This window comes from Lissotriton helveticus, chromosome 2_1 (genome assembly GCF_964261635.1).
Source record: "Lissotriton helveticus chromosome 2_1, aLisHel1.1, whole genome shotgun sequence".
In the NCBI taxonomy this organism is placed as follows: domain Eukaryota; kingdom Metazoa; phylum Chordata; class Amphibia; order Caudata; family Salamandridae; genus Lissotriton; species Lissotriton helveticus.
The window spans coordinates 1,341,324,283-1,341,345,746 of NC_136059.1; the positions used below are offsets into that span (position 1 = coordinate 1,341,324,283).

The following is a 21,464-nucleotide window of genomic DNA, read 5'->3' on the forward strand; positions in this document are numbered from 1 at the left end:
ATGCACTCACGATAAACCTGCTAGTCTTAGTTAGTGGGTACCACGAGCTTAGGCCCTTTGCCTCACTCCTTTTAATCCCACGTCTCATCAGCCTGCCTGCATCTCATAGCTCCCCATTTTTAAGAAGCAGAGCACGGGGCATACACCTACATCATCCACTCCTCCTATCTGCCAAATAAGCTGAGCAGCCAAATTGCTGTTTTAAATCGTATCCGCAAGCTCAGGACGTGATATCAACTTGATGAATGTAGACTATTTAAAATTGTCATAACTGCATTGCCACCAAGCAGTGTGATTCTGGTAAGCTCCAAACTTTCACCTAGACTCACTCTTCACGCCCACCTAGTCCTTGGCCCTCCTTGCCTATCGTACCTCGCCATTTCCAGCTGCTCAGCCTTCTCTCCAATTCACGTCACTTGCCTAGTTAATTGGTCCTCTCATGACATCCAGCCCAGGCACTAAGGAGAAGGCTGGAGAGTATCAGGATGTTTGTGGTGCATTCCCTGAAAAAAGCCTAGAAAGGCCTTTCGGTCAGACTCAGTGCTTCTCTTCACTTTCCCTCTCTTCACTAACTTCATGTTCCACTTAGATTCCTGACAAGTTACCACACTTCACAAAGGGCCTGGTCCCATTTTGGCAGGAAGGCAGCCCGCATGGGATACACCTCCACATGCGTGAACCTATAGACTTTAAAATAGTTTTCGACTCTCTTTGGGTGCACCCCATTAACATTAATTGACTAGGTGTGCTTGGGGAGGTCAACACCTTCAGCAGGTTACACTGATGATGTTCCAGGGCAAACCTCACCCAAGTGTACCAGACTTGGTGGCTTGCAAAGCCGGGTCTTGCAGTCAGGTGTTCTCCTCTTCTGTTGAACAAACCCAAGGTAAATAGTAATTGGTGGCTGAGAAGGAGTGACTAAGTGGAATCTAGGGTCACTGGGTTCCATGAGACAGAAAGACACACATGGTTATTGGAAAGCTGCACTTTATAGTAGGTTGAATCCTTGTGTGTCCTGGGTAAACTTTATAGTATCTTTTGTATCTTGTTGGTTTGGGTTAAAGTAACAGTCTCGTTGCCCATGGGTGGGCCTTGTAGACCAGTATTATTCTCTTGGGGAAATGAGGAGCACTTTCTTTGTTGAGTTAAACATCTGCTGTAGGTGGATGGGCACCACAGACTTTTTACTCACTTGGTCATTGCAGCAGAGTGCGACTCCACTTGTGGGCGATGCCCTAGATACATTCCCTTGCTGGGTACACATCTCATTACAACAAACTACAAACTCACCCTCTATCAAGAAAGCACCAACACTGGGATCATTTTCTACACAGTTGCCAGAAGGTGGCAAGTATGATAAGCACGTTTGCCACCACACAACAGGAGTAAACCGCACACAACACCAAAATACACAGACCACTGTGTGAACAACACATTCTCTAATATTTATGCACAGCTAACAGAGCGGGCGTTTAACCACCAATAAGCACTTTAGGACCACACTCAGAAGTAGGAAGTGCAATACAAATGCTGAAATGCAGCACAATTTATGGAAAACCTAACGTCAGTTCAGACTGGAAACTCTGCCTCTACATATGTTCTTGTGCAGCTAGAATATCTCCATACCATGTGTTCATTATTCACTATTACATTCCAGGTGGATGAAAGAAATTGACACGGATTTGACTTAGTAATGGTGACAACCCCTTCCTAGTATGTATAAGAGGGTGGGAGGAGTTTTTTTAATGTGAAGTAACCTGTGTATCAAACACACAAAAGATGCTTCAGAGGTCAAACATTCAGAACACTGCTCTGCTTAGGTACATTGACAGGAACAAACAGTGGTTCATGAAAGGGTAGAACTAAGGAGTTTTGGGTGGAGAATAGCTTTAATTTCAGAAGAACCAAATGTCTCAGGTTGGCCTGTATACAGTTTGGAAGCTCTTCCTAAGGTATTTTCCTCAATGGATACCAATGCTACTGAACCCAACGTATTTTTCCAAAGTTTTCCAAACAGCATTATGAAACTAAAAACTCATCATACCTTGTAGGGTTCTGCAAATAGTGGGGCATTTTCAAGAAAACGCTCTCTCTCTTGATGAGCTTCCTGGTTCCTTCTTTCTTTTTCTCGTATGCGAAGCAAATTTCTATCTTCATTGTACAAGCTTGCAAAGGGAAATAAAAAATAAAATAAGTTAGCATTTTCTAACGAAGGACTTAAAAAAACTTTTTGCATAAAGTACAAAAGATCAACAACTTGAATAGTCACAATAATATCTATATGCAGTCAACGGTATAAGGTGAAGACATTTTCCTGCCAGTGCTATAAATGCCTAGCTTGCCTTGTGAAGCTCGTCTAGATCTGAATTCAGGTAACCTAGCAAAGAATTTTAAAAACAAAGCATGATGAAAACATTATGACGGGGCTAGGCGTGTACAAAACACCGGCACACCTGGAGTAGGACTGTCTGGCTGAGTCCCAGATCGTCAGATTTAAAGCTGTGTGAATATGCACTGCCCATCACAACTGACAATTGCCACCACCCTCCACAGGCCGTGCTCTTCAGATACAATGGGGGTACTAAGTACTGTAAGGACGTTTTTACAATTATTAAATGGACAGTACTTCTCATAATATGCAGCCACAGCAATTTAAATTGCGAAGATTAAAACATTGCTGCTGATCTCAAAACATGGACTTGCCTACTGGGTCAATACGCCGTTACTACATTTTACTGCAAGAAGTGCTTCACATGTTTTGTGAGATGTTTGCCTGATGCTTACACAGCCTCTTGCTCCTACCACGAGTGATCCAGTCACTAAGTTCACCAGAGGATAAAAGGCCGAGGCATTATAATTTCTTGCCCTGCCACCTAGAAGAAAATGTGTTTTTGTAACCCATATACGTATCCCCCCATACATTGGTTTTCACTGCTCCACCAGCCCCCTGGCATGGCATCCAGAGTGCTTGCAGCTGCGCAGATCATCCACCTAACCTCCAACTTTTCACAATCATGCCTTCAATGTCTCAGTTTGCATCACTTACACACTGATGTTTGTAAGTGTAACAAACAGATCACATTAAACCCTTACTAAAAAGTAGATATGCCCACTATCATGCAGTGTACTGGGAAAATATAGGGCTGTTGTGTACCAAAGCTAGTTTTCCCCCTATATTCTAATCCCCTCAATTAGCCATTGGCGGTTAGTTTTGGTGGGTGTCTGTCACATGACTAGCATGTAAAACTAGGTTCTATGCCAAAGGAATGCAATAAAAAAAAGATACAACCATTACCATTCTTATTTTCACCAGTCACTAACTTTCCTAGCTTTATTTCTTAACAGTGACAAATGGACACATAATTTGTTCACAACAGTGGTCTGGTTAAGTGAGAAAATGTTTAAATGCTCAAACTCTAAAGATGCAAAACCAATGACAACCACTACACCGCAACTCCTCCCAAAACTGAGCCTTGAAAATGGCTTCTCAAAGCTACAAAACCGCTTCCTGTATGCCAACACTATCATCTGTGGACTCCCTCTTGGCAGCAGCACAGCCCTCCTTTAACAACTGTTCTACCAAGGCCCGCTTTCTCATGAACCCTGCATCATGATGTCCACATCCCCTATTTATTTGCACCATCTCAGATGACTTCTGGCTTATTTTATTACCAGTTGGAAGATTCCAGATTACAAAGAACTTCACTGTGTTTACTAATAATCTCCTTTACTAAATTAATAGCCTCAGAGTCGGTCTCAGAAGAAATGTGTAGTCACTTGCATGTGTTCTACTTTTTGGTTTAATCATTCCTGCTTTAAAACCCCACAATGATCTATTATTGCTTATGGTGGTTTTGCATGTAATGTAAGAAGAAGCAAACTCGGATTTAAGAGTTGTGGGATGCAATAAGTGTACAGATCCTTCTGATGTTTACATAATCCCCCTTGTATTAAAAAATAATTAAAAAAATGACCTCGCCATTTTGAAATGCTCCATCAATTGGTTTATTCAGCCCATGAGAACAGCAAATGTTTAATGTAACACAGCAATAGACTGTACCTTAAAGCGTAGGACATACTCAATGTAATGGGGCAAAAAGTTAAGCCTGCCACCCCACCCAACCAGTCTTGTGCTTCGCCCCTAATGTTAATATAGTTCACCCACTCCTATATAGCACCAGCTCCTGAACTATGCTTCCCCATCCTTTCCCAGATTTGATGATAAACGGATTTCCTAAGTTCACTAGCCTTTTTTATTAAGGAAGCCGTTTTAAGGGTAACTTTCTGCATAGTCTCAATTTGTAAGTGGATCATCCTGTGGCTCGGGACCATTAGACCTGGGTGCAAAGAGTGGATGATAGTCTTCCACTGAGTAGAAATGGTAGAAGGAAAAGGTTGCCACTTAAGCAGCTTCTTAACTCTAGTCATAATGAATCATAGGTAGCTGTGTATCGGAAATAGCATATGATTCAACCATTACATTTGCTATGTGGTAATATTCAGGTAATGCCACTCCAGGAGGAAGCACTGAGGCACGCAGATGCATCAATGCTAGGAAGTAGATGCCTTACCTCATCAACCTACTAAACTACATCTGGAAAGCCAAGGGGCACTGGCCAACACTGCACCATGGACACAGATACCACTTGCCTTCCGGACATTGCCCAATGCAGCATTGTGTCATATGGAGTTGCTACTACACACAACTGTGACAAAGGGTGCCATTTCTAGTTCAACAGAATTTAAAAAAAATTATTCAATGGATTCAGTGATTTTAAGTGTAAATAATTTTAAACTGCCAAGAATAGGTCACTTTTAAAACAGAAAACACTAACCATAAATCGTTTTTATTTTTTTCACAAGAAAAAACTATTAGGGAAATTGTGAGACTTCTTGATTAAAGACGTTTCAGGTTTGAAACAATGTTGATACATTTACTACTTTACTGAGAACGTATAGTAAAACCAACAGATCTATTTGCAACTTGAAGGTGGCTCATGAAAACTACTTGCTGCTGAAATAGCAACTGTGGCGTTTGAAGCGGAAACAAACGAGTGAATCAATAATAAAGAGGCTGCTTTCCTACTGACTAAAGACCCTAAAATCCTATTTTTTTTACACCTTACCAAAAATACACAACGGCACTAACCCTTTCCAGGGAGATCCATCGTGTCAGGGATAGGGTCCCTGCTTGAACCACTCTCCAAGTTTTGTGATCATTTCTTGCAACCTCCAGTGAGGAAAACACCCTCCTACATCCAGGACACTACAGACGTCTTACGTCTGATTGAAAATATCGAAGGGAGGGCAGGGGTGGACTTACTGGTCACCCTAGATGTGGAAGCGCTATATACTAATATTCACCAGCGCTCCACTCTGGAGGCTATTGAGTCTAGCCTTTTGGCCGAGGAATGGACATCTCCTACACCTATCACTTTCATTATGAATTGTGCCACTCTGGCCCTCACTGAGAACTTTTTCGAGTACAACACCCTCCTTTCCATCAGACGCAGGGTACATCAATGGAGAGCATACTTCGCTCCCCTCTAGGGCCATTGTGCACACGTATATGCTGCCCGATTAGATCGTTACCCCTTTAAGATGGCCGACACTCTAACCCACGATCCCGGCCGATGCTGTGCCGCACCTCCCTTGGCCGCGGCGTTGTGCACATCCGCCGGTGGATTTGACGTAATGCCGTGGGATCCGGCCGCGCGCCGATTAGTTTATAATGGACACATGACACAGCACTGCGATCACCGGAAACCCGGCGAAGGCGTTGGGGTAGGAACCTGGCGTCGGTTGCACCGTGGACAGGTAAGCGTTGTGGGGAGGGGCTGAGGCGGCTTTGTCGCCGTGTTTCACTGAGGCTAAGAGCGCAGTGTAGTCAGTGCTTTTGGAAAACACTCCGAGTCAGTGATGTGGGCTACATCGGATACACGCTGCCCATAACACTTGTCCTGGGGCGGACCGCTGGCTAGTGTGAGACTCGGGGACCCACCTGCAGGGTGAGGGACATACAGACGAACAGCCAGTGTGCTGTTTAACCCCGCGTTTACAGGGGACCGGGCCCACGCAATTGGAAGCGTCAGACACCCTGAACTTTGTTGGGCGCTGCCTTGTATATCTTGGTGTTAGCCTACACATGTGTCAGTTTGTTACCTGTAACTACACCCCACTACATCGGGGTGACCTCATTGGCCACACTGAGGGGGTACAAGACACGTGCCCTATACAGTTCATAAATAACCCCCCCTTGTGGCTCCCCCCCTTCCATTTTCCTCCACACAAATACAGGACATCTACAGTGAGGTGTTAAACGCCCGGGGGATTAATTGAAGCGGACGCTTCTTGTGACTCGGGTGAGTTACATTTTACCCCTCCCCAGGGATAATGGAGTTAATAGATCTTCCTGTCTCCCTGATTCCAGTCATCAGGCATATTAATATTTTTATTTTTTAATTTAATTATGTTGGAGAGGTACACTTCAAGCCTTTCTCTTTGACAGTTGTTTTATACAATGTGAGCACATATTGGGTGACATTACTGTTCTATGTTTATGTCATCCTCTCCAGGTTCCAGCAAAGCGAGACCCGGCACACACTTATTAAAGACTAGGGCATGAACACCCAGTAGTGTAGATAGTTTCCACTTGGTCCTGAAGAAATGCGTAGTATCACTTTGAACATAACAGCATGAAACATGTCGACCACCATTTTATAGAGTAGGTTTTTTGCTTTCCTTGACCCTTAAGCCTGAAAAGCAACCACTCTCCTTGTTTTTAGTGAGGTGGGTTACCACTTTATTAAAAGTACGTTGTGGACTACCCAACCTCTTTTATTCACTAGCACACATCTACACCATTCACTACCTTCCCTAGGGCCCTTACACCCACAGCACCATACGGCAGGGACAAAAGATCCCCGCCAAAGAGCCCCTTTATGCGTGCCCGTCGGGTATTGCACCGCCGACCCGACGAGGTGCGAGCCCAAATGATGAAGCATGACGCCTAGCTTGGTGGGTGTGTGAGGACTCTAGTTCCGACAAGGAGGATCCCCCTCCTGTGTGCCTTCACTCACTTTGTTTTCAACTGTCATATTAGGTTTTTTCCAGGGGAACTGCGTACTCTTTTTGTTAAACTCATGAAAACTACACCATTAATACCCAAGACATTCAGCGAAACTAAACCCTGAACTTAGCCCCCAAAAAAATCTTACTTCAAGATTACAAAATGGTTTTATCTTTCTCACGTAAGGGGGAAACAAGCTGATCAACTTAACCAGATTTTAAAAACTCGTCCTTACTGTCGTACAAAAAAAAAACATTTGGAAGGCTTGTGCAGCATCTACAACGCAGGAATACGTTGTTTTTGCTTCAGACGCCATGGTGGTGTGAATATAGCACGTTAGATTTTCATTTTAAACTTTTTCTTTTTCATTTTTACTAGAGTAGAAACTCTATTTAATAAAAGCATGACCTACGAAGCATAAACAATTATCGGATGAACTGGTAAAAGCAACCACACAGAATAAGCAATAGGAAAATAAAGGTATATATTAGTTATCTATGTGAAGATGCACATATTTATATTCTCACAAAATATAGTATAACCCCAATTAAAACAAAGACTCTGTGTTCTCTTGCAGAGAAAGATTGACTGGCACGAATAATTGGTAATTCATAAATATCCAAAACATATGACCAACATGGCAAAACTTTAAACTGCAGACCTCTTACTCAGTATCAGATGATCTCAGTTGAAGCTAGGTCAGCAATTGCCATCATTATACACTTCTGATGACGAAGCCATTTGCAATTTGGAGTATGGGCAATTAATTAAAACAAAATCAGATGTACAGATCTTAAAAAGAATATTTGTTAGCTGAAAACCAACCAGTAAATGTCAATTTCTCGAGTTTCCTCGTGCTTCTTTTCTTCTTTGTCCAATTTGTATTTTAATATTATGAACTCAAAATCCAATATATATATATATATATATATATATATATATATATATATATATATATATATATATATATATATATATATAGGCTCTCGTAAACAAAAAGCTTCTGATTCAAGGGTCACACTCTCAAACAAATAATTAAATAATGCTGACTCCATATACAAAGAGGAAATCACACGTAGATAATCAGGAACACCACTTCATGCAGCCTGATCCACAACAAGCACAAATGTGAATCCTTAAAGCTCTACTGCTCTTGAGGCATTTTTGGCACCCAGCAGCTTACCACTCTATGCTTTAGAAAGAGTTCACAGGCTAGCAGGGGTATCCCACTAAAGGTAACACCTAACACATCGCATTAGAAGCGCCAGGACCGAGGGAACCAACTTCGTTTCTGAAAAGCTTTAAGAACATCCTCATTGAAAATTAAAAGGCCTTCCCCAGTACATACTAATAACGTTATGCCAACTGTAATATCTGTCTATCAACTTTACAGCAACAAGGTCTTCGAAATAGGCTCTCCTAGATATGAAGGGCCAAGCACAAGCTCAGAAAAGTAACAGTATTTTTTGGTTTGCAGTTATGAGCAGGACCATTGGAGGAATGAATTTCTTAGGGCTGTGCGCAGTAATGACCTTTATTTTAATCCAAGTGGTGAATCAGTTCCCTCAATAGCAGTAATAAACTACAGTGTACAATAGAGTAACAACATATTTTAAGTGATTTTATCTGTCACTGAAAGGATTAGGATTAGGATTTTCTTTTTACAATTCTGGTATGTATAAAACTTCTTCGTTACCAAATTGATTTATAGAGTACTGCCTTGCACGATGGCTTTAAATTGGTGTACCGCACAAAAAAAATCAATAGAGGAATGTGTAATTTGAGCATAACAATAATAATGATCTAAAAGTGGAGAAGCCCCTTCATCATTACCATGGCTATTTTTAGTAGGTCTGAAGTTTGGAAACTGTAAGAAACCACATCATGAGACCATTTCTTAATTGTGTTTACATTTCAAACATTCTTGCATATTTGTGGTCAAATTATTGACATCAACTTTCAAGTACAGTATGGTTGTTTATAATAAAAAACAGCATTTAGAGGTATATTTTATAATCACTTCAAACAAGTATTTTTATGACTGAAGGAATGATGTGCAAAAATCTCTGCTGTACATAATGAAATCCAACCTCTAATGTCCACGTTTCTTTGAAAAGTTCGACCGATTATTCCGATTTCCATTGTAGGGTAATGCACAATGCCCCACCTCCTACAACTCTCACATAGCAGGTCACTGTGCACGCCAACATCACCATTATGCTATTCTGAATAGGACAACACTGGCTAGGAGTGATAAAAAACAATATACGGGAACAACACACTGACAGCAAGGAGTGACTAACCATGCACCTGTTCTTCCCCTTAACAACAATGTAGTAAACTCTCGCCCCAATTAATATATTTTAGGCAGATCTCCAACTATCTCTGGATAGTTTACCACTCGATTTAAGACTGAATGAACTCAGGGAACCAACAGCATACAATCCTGTCCGAGAAAATTACGCAGGCTCTAATTATGGATTAAGCAATGCAGTTTTGCTGTCACGTTTCACATACACATGAAAATGCCGCACCATTGAGCTTTGGGGGCACAGGGAGGTGTGCCCCCGGGGAGTTTGGGGCATAATAAAGGCAGGGTGACATCAGGCTTCTTTTCGGCTGGGCTGTGTTGGGGTTTAAGTCCATTATATAACCGGCCATTTTATAGGGCCAATCACCATTTTGTAGGTGACATGGTGGCAGTCTGTGCTTAGTTAATAGAATTTTTTTCTGCCTACAATTCTCAAGGAAAGACTTGTTTCTGGGTTAGTTAAAAAAAAAAAGGGGGGGTGGTATTTGTAAGAGTTTTATGCGGTTTTGGTTGAACACAGGTGTGCAAAAAGGGGGTTTTGTACTTGGTTGTCGCTTGGAGCATGTGCAGGCAGTGGGCAGTTCAATTGCCATAGTTATATATTAAGATGATGGTTGTGAACATAGGCAAAGCAGGAAAATAGAGGGGGTGGTGGTAATAAAACTGAACCTGGGGAAAGGAAAGGTTAAGTGTTTATTGACGTAAAGGTTGACAGTTCAATGGCAGGGTAGGAGTTGCAGTTGCAAGCTAAGGATGTTAAGGTGGGTCGAAAAGGTAGGGGTGGGGGTAGGGGAAAGGAAAGTAGGTGAAGTACTATATATTGAGGTCTAATTTTATGAGGCGAAGGCCTAGGTGGAATTTTATGTGATGTTCACCTGCCTTCAATAAAGCAGCCTTTTTCACACAATAAGTGAGTATGTGGTCTGTGCTGCTGTTTATAGCCCAAATCTGTGCTATTCCATAACCTTAACATCACGTTCTTCTTTCAGTTAGCTCCACTTTTAAGATTCTCGGCGAAAAAACTATCCATCCACAGGACTCATTTGCTAATATGTTTTGTATATTTCAATGATGAAAAAAGCGCTCAGTTTCAAAGACAGAAAATTGAGCATAATTATCAAAGTGGTGTTATATGAGGAGTCATGAAAAAGGCAATTACGCCTCCTGACAGCCTGAAACACTCAACTAAAAGCACACCAGCATTTAGTGGTTATTCACGTCGCATTTGTCTTTTCTCTTTTAACTAAGTACATTGTAAAAAGTAATTATAAGCATATCTAACACACTCAACCAGATTTACAACGTGCTTGCTAAAGAATCGTCACTTCTTAGCTCTAATTTTCCCTATAATGATTATACACTGGATCGTTTTTCTGACTTCACAGCTTTTCCAAGTGGTTATATTTGCTGTGGGGGAACGGGTGTTGGTTGGCCTTTTAAAATTAGATGGACAACCATTTAAAATAAATAGAAATGTAAAAACAAACGTTAAAACCAGACAACAAAGCACAATACTAAAGGCATTGTAAAATAACAATTTTAATATTTTGGTATAAGGCATCCATTTCAATAGTCCTACTCCCTTCCATGTTCAGTTTCTTTGATTATTTATGGCCCAGAGTGGAATTTATCTTGGAGGAGTTAGGCAGTGCAGGTAGAGGTGGGCGAAACACTAAAATCTCGAGTCACAGCAGGAAGCCTGACTCTGGCTCAGCTTGAGGTCCTGTTGGAGCGTCGACCCCATAACAAGCCGAACTTTCACGTGGCATCGGCCTGCCTGTCTCGCCCTCTACCCAGCATGTGGCATTTTTGTCAGGAGCCAACGACTGTGGAACTGGTGGAACAAGGTTCGAGTCTCGGCGTCGGCTCAACATCCTGTGATTCAGAGCACATCACTTAAATTCCCTGTGCCTATAAACAACGCATGTGACCTTGTGTAATGTAACTAGTGCTCATGTAAAGTGCTCAGGCTTCAAGTCGAGTTTACACTATATTTAACAACTACCGAAAATGAACTAAGAGGTAAAAAGAAAGTCTTAATATAAGTAAAGACAAATAGAGATATTTCCAGGCTGATTTGGACAAAGTGAAACCAGAAAATCTGGATTAATCACAGCTTCCCCGCTTAAAGTGTGTCATTTAAGCAAATACATTATTTTAGCAAAACTCTTTTTTCTTCATGATCGAGTATGAAAATAATTTCAAATATGCGTGTTCAGACTTCCAGTTGTACAAAACTATCATCTTTAATACGTATTTCTTAGTGCAGAGCTACAATATGTCTAATTAAAGATTCCACGTGTTAAAGAAATACACTTTTTAAAATTTTGATGAGACTTTACCATATTTTATGTGATGTTTGGTGTAGGATTTAGTTAGCAAATATTTTCAGGGCTTGACTTGTGCACGGCCTCTAACATCTGAGCCAGACCCTTGGCTTGGCTCTGTTATTTTATTGGTCGTTCAACTGAAGCTGTGCAACGTGGTGTCGTCATATTGATACTGTGTTGTGAAAAAGTCGAATGGTCAGCGCTAATCAAGTTCACACAGGACACCAAGGACTTCCAAGTGCATTCATAGGCGCTGGAAGTATGGGTGGGGTGCTGCAGCACCCCCAGAAATAACCATGCTGGTGTTCCGAAGCTGTATGAGCAATAAAGATGCCTTTACATGTTGTCTTTATACTGTTAAGTTTGCTGTGCATTTAAAGCCAGAGGTTAAATGTTGGGGTATGTCTCCTGAGAAATTGCTGCTTATTCCTTTAATTTGGAGATTGGGGTTTACTTTTAGTTTTTTCGAACTGCAAAGTGAGAGGACTTTCTAAAGTGAACTTTGTGCAGTCTTGCATGAGTACAAGGCATAGATGTACAACACATTTTCGTTTGTGTATATTTTTATTAGTAAAACTGGATGTCTGTAAAAATGTAGTAGTGACTTCATTGGAAAATGTGATGTCTGTAAATGGCAATGCGCTAACGCACTATGCTATCTTAATATATTTTCCGACAGTGTGCACCAAAATTCACCACAACTACATACCTCACACATACTACTCTCCTATTGAATGGGTGTGACTCATTTGTAACACTTCTACTTTTTGCACCGCTTGGATTTGTCAAAATCCCATGACTTTGGTGATGTAACACTGAAGGCAGCACTCACGCTCTGAAATGTGTTCTTTGTTCTAGCACCACTGGCTGCATTGGGCCATGGCTCACAGACAAAGTCAGTCACTCAAACAGCGAGCCGCTCTATGGCCAAATTACTGAAGCCTATCCACTGCGTAAGGTGATTATCTGCAGCAGTGCATGACCGTGCCAGGGGCCCACGCACTCTCCTTGGCCCCACAGCTGACCAAAAACTAGGATGTGTTTCCCCAGCAAATCCCAAGCAGCTGTTCGTTTACTGTAATGCACTGTCAATCATCAGCAGATAAGACTTCCAGCAGCTAATCCCATGGAAAAAGGCTTCCAACCCTTCTCTCATTAACAGAATAGGATTCCGCCCACATGAAGGTTGTGCACACCGGATTGCCACATGCTGTGACCCGGTTCAATGTAACTACAACACAAAAGGCTTCCATTGAATGAGGTATTTCATCATAACCTGGTTGATAAAAATAGTTTTGCTTCGTGAAGGAATCTCTGTTCATTAGTGCGGGTAGAGGAGCAAATCAGTGTAAGGGTTACAGCAAACTATCAGTAGTGTAAACAGCAGTGCATCCCCTTCCAACCTGCAGGTGTGCATTTGCATAACATAAATCACTACTCTGCGCTGTAGACCAATGCACAAAATTACAATGATGGGACTAGCTTTGGTTGTCTTCCAAGATCTAGAGGCTCGCCAAGAACCGACCACCTTTGCCAACTTCAACACTGCTGAATACCAAGCCCTGGAAAATCTCAAAAACAACACCGAGATAACACTGAAACCCGCAGACAAGGGCGGCGGGATAGTGATTCAGAACACCAAAGATTATGAGAAAGTCTGTCAAGACCTCTTGAATGATAAGAAAAACTACATCCCCCTGACTCAAGACCCAACAGTGAAACTTCAATGCCGTATCACCGAACTGGTGAAGACAGGGGAAGAAAATGGCCATCTATCTAAAAATGAGGCTGATTTCCTTAGCAACAGTGACAGCGTAATTCCATATTTTTATACACAACAAAAGACACACAAAAACAAATTACCACCACCTGGTAGGCCGATTGTGTCGGGCATCGGGTCTTTGCTCGAACCCCTCTCGGCCTTTTGTGACGAATTTCTGAAACCGATCATTCAGAACACCCCAACCTATTTGAAGGATACCAAAAGCCTCCTCCAACTCCTCCAAGAAATATCTTTCGAAGAAGGTACTGTGATCCTAGTAACCTTAGACATAGAGAGCCTCTACACCAGCATCCCCCAGGACGACTTGATCAAAGTCCTTGGCTCTGCACTAGACTCAATTGTCTGGAATTATAATACACCAAAAGAGTTCATCCTGGCTTGTGCTACCATAGCATTGAAAGAGAATTTTTTTGCCTACAAAGGACAACTCTACTTACAAAGCACGGGCACATCTATGGGCAGTACTTTTGCCCCTAGTGTGGCGGGCCTCTATGTTTACAATTTTGAAGCCAAACACATCTTACCAACCACGAATCGGTTTTCTCCTTCCATCTTTTTTTGGAGGAGATATATCGATGATGTGTTTTTAATTTGGAGAGGCAATCTGGCCCTCCTAGAAGAATTTCTGAAATGGATTAACACCATTGATCCAAATTTAAAGTTTACCCACACTGTCAGCCACACCAAAGTGGTATTTTTGGATGTGGTCATCACAATCAATGGCACATCATTGACAACAAAAACGCATTACAAGCCAACCGCAAAAAATAATCTGTTGGAATTTACCAGCTATCACCCACGACCATTGAAGGAGAACCTACCATATGGTCAATACCTTAGAATCAGGCGCAACTGCAGCAACATTAAAGATTTCAAGGAACAATCCTCGGGCCTCACCGAAAAATTACAGGCAAGAGGGTACCCCACAAACATTTTGAATAAAGGATACAAACATGCACGCAATCAGCCACGTGAAGTCCTCCTAGAGACCAACCAGCGACAACCACAGGAAATACCCCTGACATGTGTGACCACATACAGTAGCCTATCTAACCTAATGAAAAAATCCATCAACAAGAACTGGAGGATAATCTCTAGTACAAATAAGACCTGGCAAAAACCATTGTTTTCTTTTAGAAAGGGACGTAGTCTAAAAGATTCCCTAGTCCACACCAGACCTAAAGAAATCATGCAACAGTGACAGCAGCATTACAGACACATGGGGTTTTCCCAGAATTGTTGGTCACATCCCTTGTTCAAATTGTAGCATCTGCCACCTTACAACTGCGACCAAACAACTATCCCTGGAACCAGGCATAACATGGACACAAAGAGTCCACACTAACTGTAACTCGACTAACGTCATATACCTAATCACTTGCCCCTGTGATTTACGCTACATAGGGATGACCACCAGGAAGATCAAACAAAGAATCTGTGAGCACAGAAGCAACATAAGGTGCCGCAAAGCCACTACCAAAATGAGTGACCATTTCCTCCAGTCTAACCATACCACCAACGACCTACGATGGACAATAATCGAACAAATCTTTGGGGGAACCAATATCACTAACAGACTTTTTGAAAAAGAACAGAGATGGGTGTACCGTCTAGGAACCCATAAACAGGGTCTCAATGATGAGATTCCTTGGTCTTCAATACTGAAGTAAACTATTTTTGTTAACTAGGTGATATTTCAGGTTGAGCATGCGCCATTCATTGTAGACGCACCAACGTTGCCATTCTGTCCTTACTACCCGGGCGACCCACCCATTTTTTTGCAAAAATTGTTTTACAACTTATTTGCCTTAGTAGGTTTCACCTCCTATTTTTACACTGTGCCAACCGTTCAAGCAATTATGAACAGTAGCTCTTCAACATCTCCATGGGCTCTTCATAACTGTGGCATAGTACAAGGTCTTAACAACAACACCCACCGTTTCGAGGGTAATATCCTGATCCCCTCTTTTGTTCTGAATTCCATTTTCATCCCTAGATTATGGAAGCAACTGTATGTACTAACCATCATTTTGGTTAACCTCTTAAGCGACAGACACTTCTGCCCCTCTGCCGAGTGTGGGGGCCATTTCCATGTTTTTAGAGTGTGTTTTTTCTGTTTTTTCTGTTTTTTTAGTATTGCAAGTCCTTTCACTGTCGTGACATCTCATCACGCACCTTTTTGCAATAAGCCCATTAGTTCTATTCTATTTTGCCAACATACTTATACTTTGCAGGCAACGTGCCCGTGTACAACAGAGTACAATTAAGTTTTCAATCCCTCTTTTATTTTTGCCTTAATTACCCGTACTCCACAAGTCAGCCGCACACGGTCTAGTTGCAGCCTCGAGACACGTTCATCCTCACCTAAGCGTGCTAGAGGATTGGATGATACGGCGCCTCCTGACGCTAGCCACGCCCCACCCCGGAACTGAACTTTGTTTCACCATCGGCTTACTTATACACGTGTACTTGCTCCGAGCCCCATCTCCGGGACCCAGTTACAGAGGGTGAATGCAGGTTTCCAGTGGGTGCCTGGCGTTGAGGGCGTAAGTCCTCCGCTCCCATCGACGCTAAGTTGAGCTAAGTACCGACTGTATGTTAATTCTTCTGCTGATTAGTTCCTTTCTCTACCTTTCAAGGGTGTGCCGATTTCGCCACCACCCCCCTCCCGAGGTCCATGACGTGAGATTGTCTCACTATCAAAGTGAGAATATTTTAATTTAATTTGATTTTGTTTTTAATCCTTGACACTGAGTGCCGGGGTCCACTGGCCCTTGGCCCATTGATCCCGCCACGCACACGCGCCTTGCTGGGTCATTGAGATAAGTGTTTATCACCACTGCCATTGTCTATTGATCAACTAAGCACTTAGTTACCCGCTCTTGGCGCAGAGCGATGCCCACCCTTTGTTTGAATGCATAATGTACCATTATTCATTTAGGGGTGTGTTTCCTACGACCAGAACACTAAGTCACTTTCTTATCTGACTTATCTGACATACCTCTGAATGGAGAAACCTAATTGTTTGTTTGTCTCTTCATGTGTGTCTCTGTCATTTTTTCACAGGTGCATTTTAATTTTTGAGCTCCATAATTGCGAGTATTCTTAAGGGATTATTTATTTCCCTTTGCATGCACTTTTTCACAATTTTTTCACTTTCACGTCCCTAGGTTAGGGTGGGCCTTAGCGTGCCCATACTGCCGGGGTTTAGTCCACGATAGGTCCTGACGAATGCCAGGTAAATTAACACCTACATTGGCAGAAACATGTTGACCACCTCTTAAGTCTATGGGAAACAACCAAACAATCTATTTGGCTTAGTTTCCAACCTCCTATGTGGTGTATGTACTGGGATGCCCATGTGATCAAATGTATGTGGGTAGCACAAAGAGGGCACTCAAAATTAGAACACAGGAACATGTCAGGGCACATAGGAATGGGGACTTTAAATATGCAATGACACATCACATGCAAGAAAAACATCTACCCAGTGATACCATTTGGTTCATGGGTATAGATCATATCCCAGTTAACCCTAGGGGTGGGGATAGGCTATTATCCCTATGCAAGAAGGAAGAGATGTGGATTTGCAGATTGAGAACGCTAGAATTTGGTCACAATTTTGATGATGAATTACACCATTTCTTGGCATGAATTGACCAATGTGTCCAAGGGTTCAGTTCGGATGTTCCAGTTTTTTGCTCTAGTATGATGTATACATCCCCTTTGTACATCTTCTGCTATATATGCTCTAATATATACGGGTCCTTTCCATGTAATATACTCCATTGCTTTATTTGCTGATTTCCAAACTACTAATAGCAGTGGGGTATTATGCCAACTTCTCACTTATGCATGTTATACAGGCCTGTCATATGTATAATTTTCACGAAATTATGGATTACGAATGTTATGAGTTCAGTATCTCCTGATATATTATGTATAGATTTTTTGAACCAAATTAATGCTTACATGTGTATATATCCCTTTCGCCTTTTCTTCCCTATGTCTTTTCATGACAAGTGAACTATGGGGTATGCCACTGGGGCCTGGATTGCATTGTCCGCTCTACTTTTACTCTTTTCCTTCTTTATTTTCTTAATAATTTCTTTCTAAGTTTGTTGTCGATGTTGTTATTGACAACAATCTTGGTTCTTCAATGATAGAGTTTTTTTAGATAGGAGTTATATCCATAAAAGCAATAATCATATACCGCTATTGTAACATGGCCATTGTTGATGGCACTTTTCTTGTTGCTCTTTCCCTTTATGCTTTATTCGCATAAACAGGAATATTAGAGTTGGTATTCAGTCACTGATTCTCCACATAGCGCTTCCACTATTTTTCAGCCAATCACTACAGATCCTAACCTCCGATGTTTTTTGATCAATTGCCATCTTCCATTTAATCTAAGGCTATTATTACTTATTGATGTTATGCCCAATTCTGTACCTTTGGATTTTCTTAAAACATGTTTTAAATTGTCTAATTTTGACAACAGTACCAGTCGAATATGACCGCCGATAAGATCTGATTGTTTAATAGACGCTCGTAGACTGCTCCAACATGGCCGCCACGCTTTTAGTTATAACATGCCTACGGAATATAAACACCACATCAAGTCATAAAAAGCTCTAATCTTACACACACACTATTGGGAGGTTAGTTTTTTTTATAGATACACACTAGCATTGACCATTATAACAACACTTGGAAGTCAGTCCCTGGAACATTACTATCGCGCCTTAACCTCTTACACCATCTTAAGATGGCCGCCGTCGCACGCCACTTTTCCATGCTCTAGCTCAGTGTCATAATCACACAGGTGAATGTATTCAAATAATTTAGTTAGGTATAAATACTAGCGTAGTCATGGACCATTACCGTCAGGCGCTATACGGACTGAGGGGACACCACGTCTGGGCTCACATTTCCTGTGTTTATTACTTTTTCTGTGGTAAGTTACATAACCCGGCTCCGCGTTTCCTTCCTTTATTTAAATTAACCATCGGTATAGCATTGATTGGACTAAAATCCTTTGCCATTTTCAATTGAAACTGTTGTCGTTTCTTGGCGAAATTACTACTGTGGAGAGCTTTCTCCCTTACTCTCCAACATTACCTTCTGGTTTTTTTAAAATCTGCCTAAAGTGATTCTGCTAATCGTAGTTATTTTATCACTTTTCCGGGTTGGTGAACTAGACATCATTCAAAATATCTCTCTGCTCTTTACACTTTGAACAATATTGTTGATATTATATTTTTTTATCGTAACTGCTTTATTACCTTTTGGGTTGGTGAACTATAGATCATTTATAATATCGCGTGGCCCATTACATTTTCAACAATATTGTTCACAATATCTATTCGATATTCTCTGTTTTTTATCTTGCACAATGCTTTTTGTTTTGTTTTTTAATAATTTTTATTGTTGCACTGAAAGTAGCACAGGAGAGAATGTGAGGACACGGGCCGGCTTCAACATTCAGCCAATACCCGTCAGTTATGCAACTTTTTCCTTTTTTAGCTTCTGCAGATTATACATGAATCAAGAAAAACACATGGATGTTTAACATAGCTCGTAATAAGTATGCAAGAAATAAGTAAACAACAACCCCTGAAACAGCTACCGCACGCCTGCCGCCCCCCCCCTCCCGCGACCTTCCCACCCTCCCCTGATGTATTTTCGACCATTAGTCATATCTGGGTTACACAGTACGGCCTTTAACCTCTCCACCCCCAACCACCCCCGTTGGGCCTGCATAGTCCGACAGGTTTTCAAAGCTCTCCCTCAGGACCCCTGTGGCTTCACTCTAACCCGTGATATTGTCTCCATTTTGCCCATACCCTCCGAAACTTTTTTGGGCAGCCCCTGGCTTTATAGGTCACTCTCTCCGCCGCCATGTATAAGTCAAGCCCCCTCCTCCACTCCTCTAATCCTGGCGGTTCGGCCACTCCCCAGCGTCGTGCAATGTCTCTCTTGGCCACCACCAAAGCCAGTACTAGGAAAATGATTAAGGGGCGGGCCAGGTCAACTTCGGTCGTCAGACCCAACAACGCCAGCTTAGGGTCACGTGGCAGAGTAGTTTCCAGGACCTCGTCTAATTCTACGAATATTTCTTCCCAGTACGCCTGTATGATCTCGCAGCCCCAAAGTGTGTGATAAAAGTTTCCCTCCTGCTGATGGCACCTAAGGCACGCCGTGTCCACGACCCTCCCCATTTTGAAAAGACGCACCCTGTCGAAGTAAGCTCTATGTAACACCTTCAGCTGTATGAGGCGAAGCCTAGACTTAATCGCTACCTCACGCGGGTGCATAAGAACCATCTCCCAGTCCAGGTCCTCCATTTCCCCCGTGTCCGCCTCCCATTTGTTTCGCAAATCTTGCAGGTTACCTAATGTGTTGTTTGTCAGTGTTCTATATGTGAGGGATACCGCCCCCCTCCCTATCTGCTCCTGTAGTAACCTACCCTCCAATGGAGCGTATTCTGGGATGTCTGTCAAAGTGATATTTTGTGCCCTCCAGGCATGTCTTAGCTGCGTGTATTTGTAATACTGTGCATTATGTAGGCCAAAGTCTCCCTGCAGTGCGTGGAACGTTTTCAGTTCCCCCCTTGCAATCACATCACCTATCGTTGAGATGCCTATGTCATCCCACCGTCGGAAGCCTTTAAGCTTGTTAAGTTCACCCAGCCACTTACAATGCCACAGTGGTGTCTGCCGCGTGGGCCGCTTGTCCCATCCCATGCGCTTGGTCGCTCTATGCCATGCAGCCAGCGTAATCCTAGTGGCCGGTAGCAGGTGTTTCTCTCCGAGCCCTCCATACAAGTAGTACATTATGTTGGTAGTAGCCCATTTCGACCTTTCTAATGCATAGGTAGGGTGATCTATTGCCGCATGTAGCCATTCATTTATCGGAGTGAGATGTTCCGCCCAGTAATAGGCTTCTAGGTTGGGAAGGGAAATCCCTCCACTGTACTGGTGGCGCTGTAACGTGGCTAGGGCTACTCTCGGCTGTTTCCCCAGCCATAAGAATGCTCGCAGGTCCGCATGGATTTTCTTCAAAGTTGTAACCGGTAGCGGATAGTATTCGTTCTGAAGGGCGTAGAGGAACTTTGGAAGCAGAACCATTTTATATAGAGCTGCGCGGCCCAATAAGGTGAGTGGGAGCTGCCTCCACCGGTCCATTTCTACCTTTGCACTCGCCATGATTCGGGCCACATTATTATTGAAGGAGAGTGTCTTGTCTAGTGTTATGTACACTCCCAGATATTGGAAGCCCTCTGTGGTGTGAATGAGGAGTTCCGGCAGGCAATCCCTTCGTTCCAGGCCTTGCGGGTCATATAGAACCGATTTATGCCAATTAATAGTATGACCTGCTCTCGTGCCAAAGTCAGCCAGTTCCTTGAACAGCACCGGGATTGTGGCGTCCGGGTCCGTAACAAACAACAGGACGTCATCCGCATATAATGACATTTTTTCTTGGGTATCCCCAGCTTCTCCCCACGTGAAACCCCTGATTCCCTGATTCTGTCTAATCCGGATCGCTAGGATTTCTATTGTCAGTGTAAAGAGTAATGGGGACAATGGGCATCCCTGACGCGTTCCCCTACTAATGTGGAATTCGCGTGACAGCATTCCATTGACCCGCACTCGGGCCTTTGGGGCGGAGTAGAGGAGCTGAATCCACCGCAAAAACTTAGGGCCAAAGCCAAACCTCCGTAGCGTCTCAAACAAGAAAGGCCAATGAACTGCATCGAAGGCCTTTTCTGCATCCAACGAGAGGAACCAGTGGGGCTCGCTCCTCTCTCGGACTTCCTGCAGCCAATTATGTGTGCGGTGGAGATTCAATTTGGTCGCCCTGTCCGGTAGGAAGCCGGACTGATCCGCATGCACTAGATCTGGGATTACCCTCCGCAGGCGTCTAGCAAGAACAGTGGCCAAAATCTTTGTCTCCATATTGAGGAGAGAA

General features: G+C 42.6%; 1 protein-coding gene across 7 annotated transcripts in view; it reads right to left on the reverse strand.

The window, feature by feature from the left end:
• AFF1 (ALF transcription elongation factor 1) overlaps positions 1-21,464 on the reverse strand; it is a 1,572,806-nt gene that overhangs the window by 279,805 nt on the left and 1,271,537 nt on the right. For all 7 annotated transcript variants that reach the window (XM_078676276.1, XM_078676278.1, XM_078676273.1 and 4 more), the window contains one exon: positions 2,045-2,165. In XM_078676276.1, the coding sequence (XP_078532402.1) occupies positions 2,045-2,165 (121 nt within the window). The remainder of the gene's footprint in view (positions 1-2,044; positions 2,166-21,464) is intronic.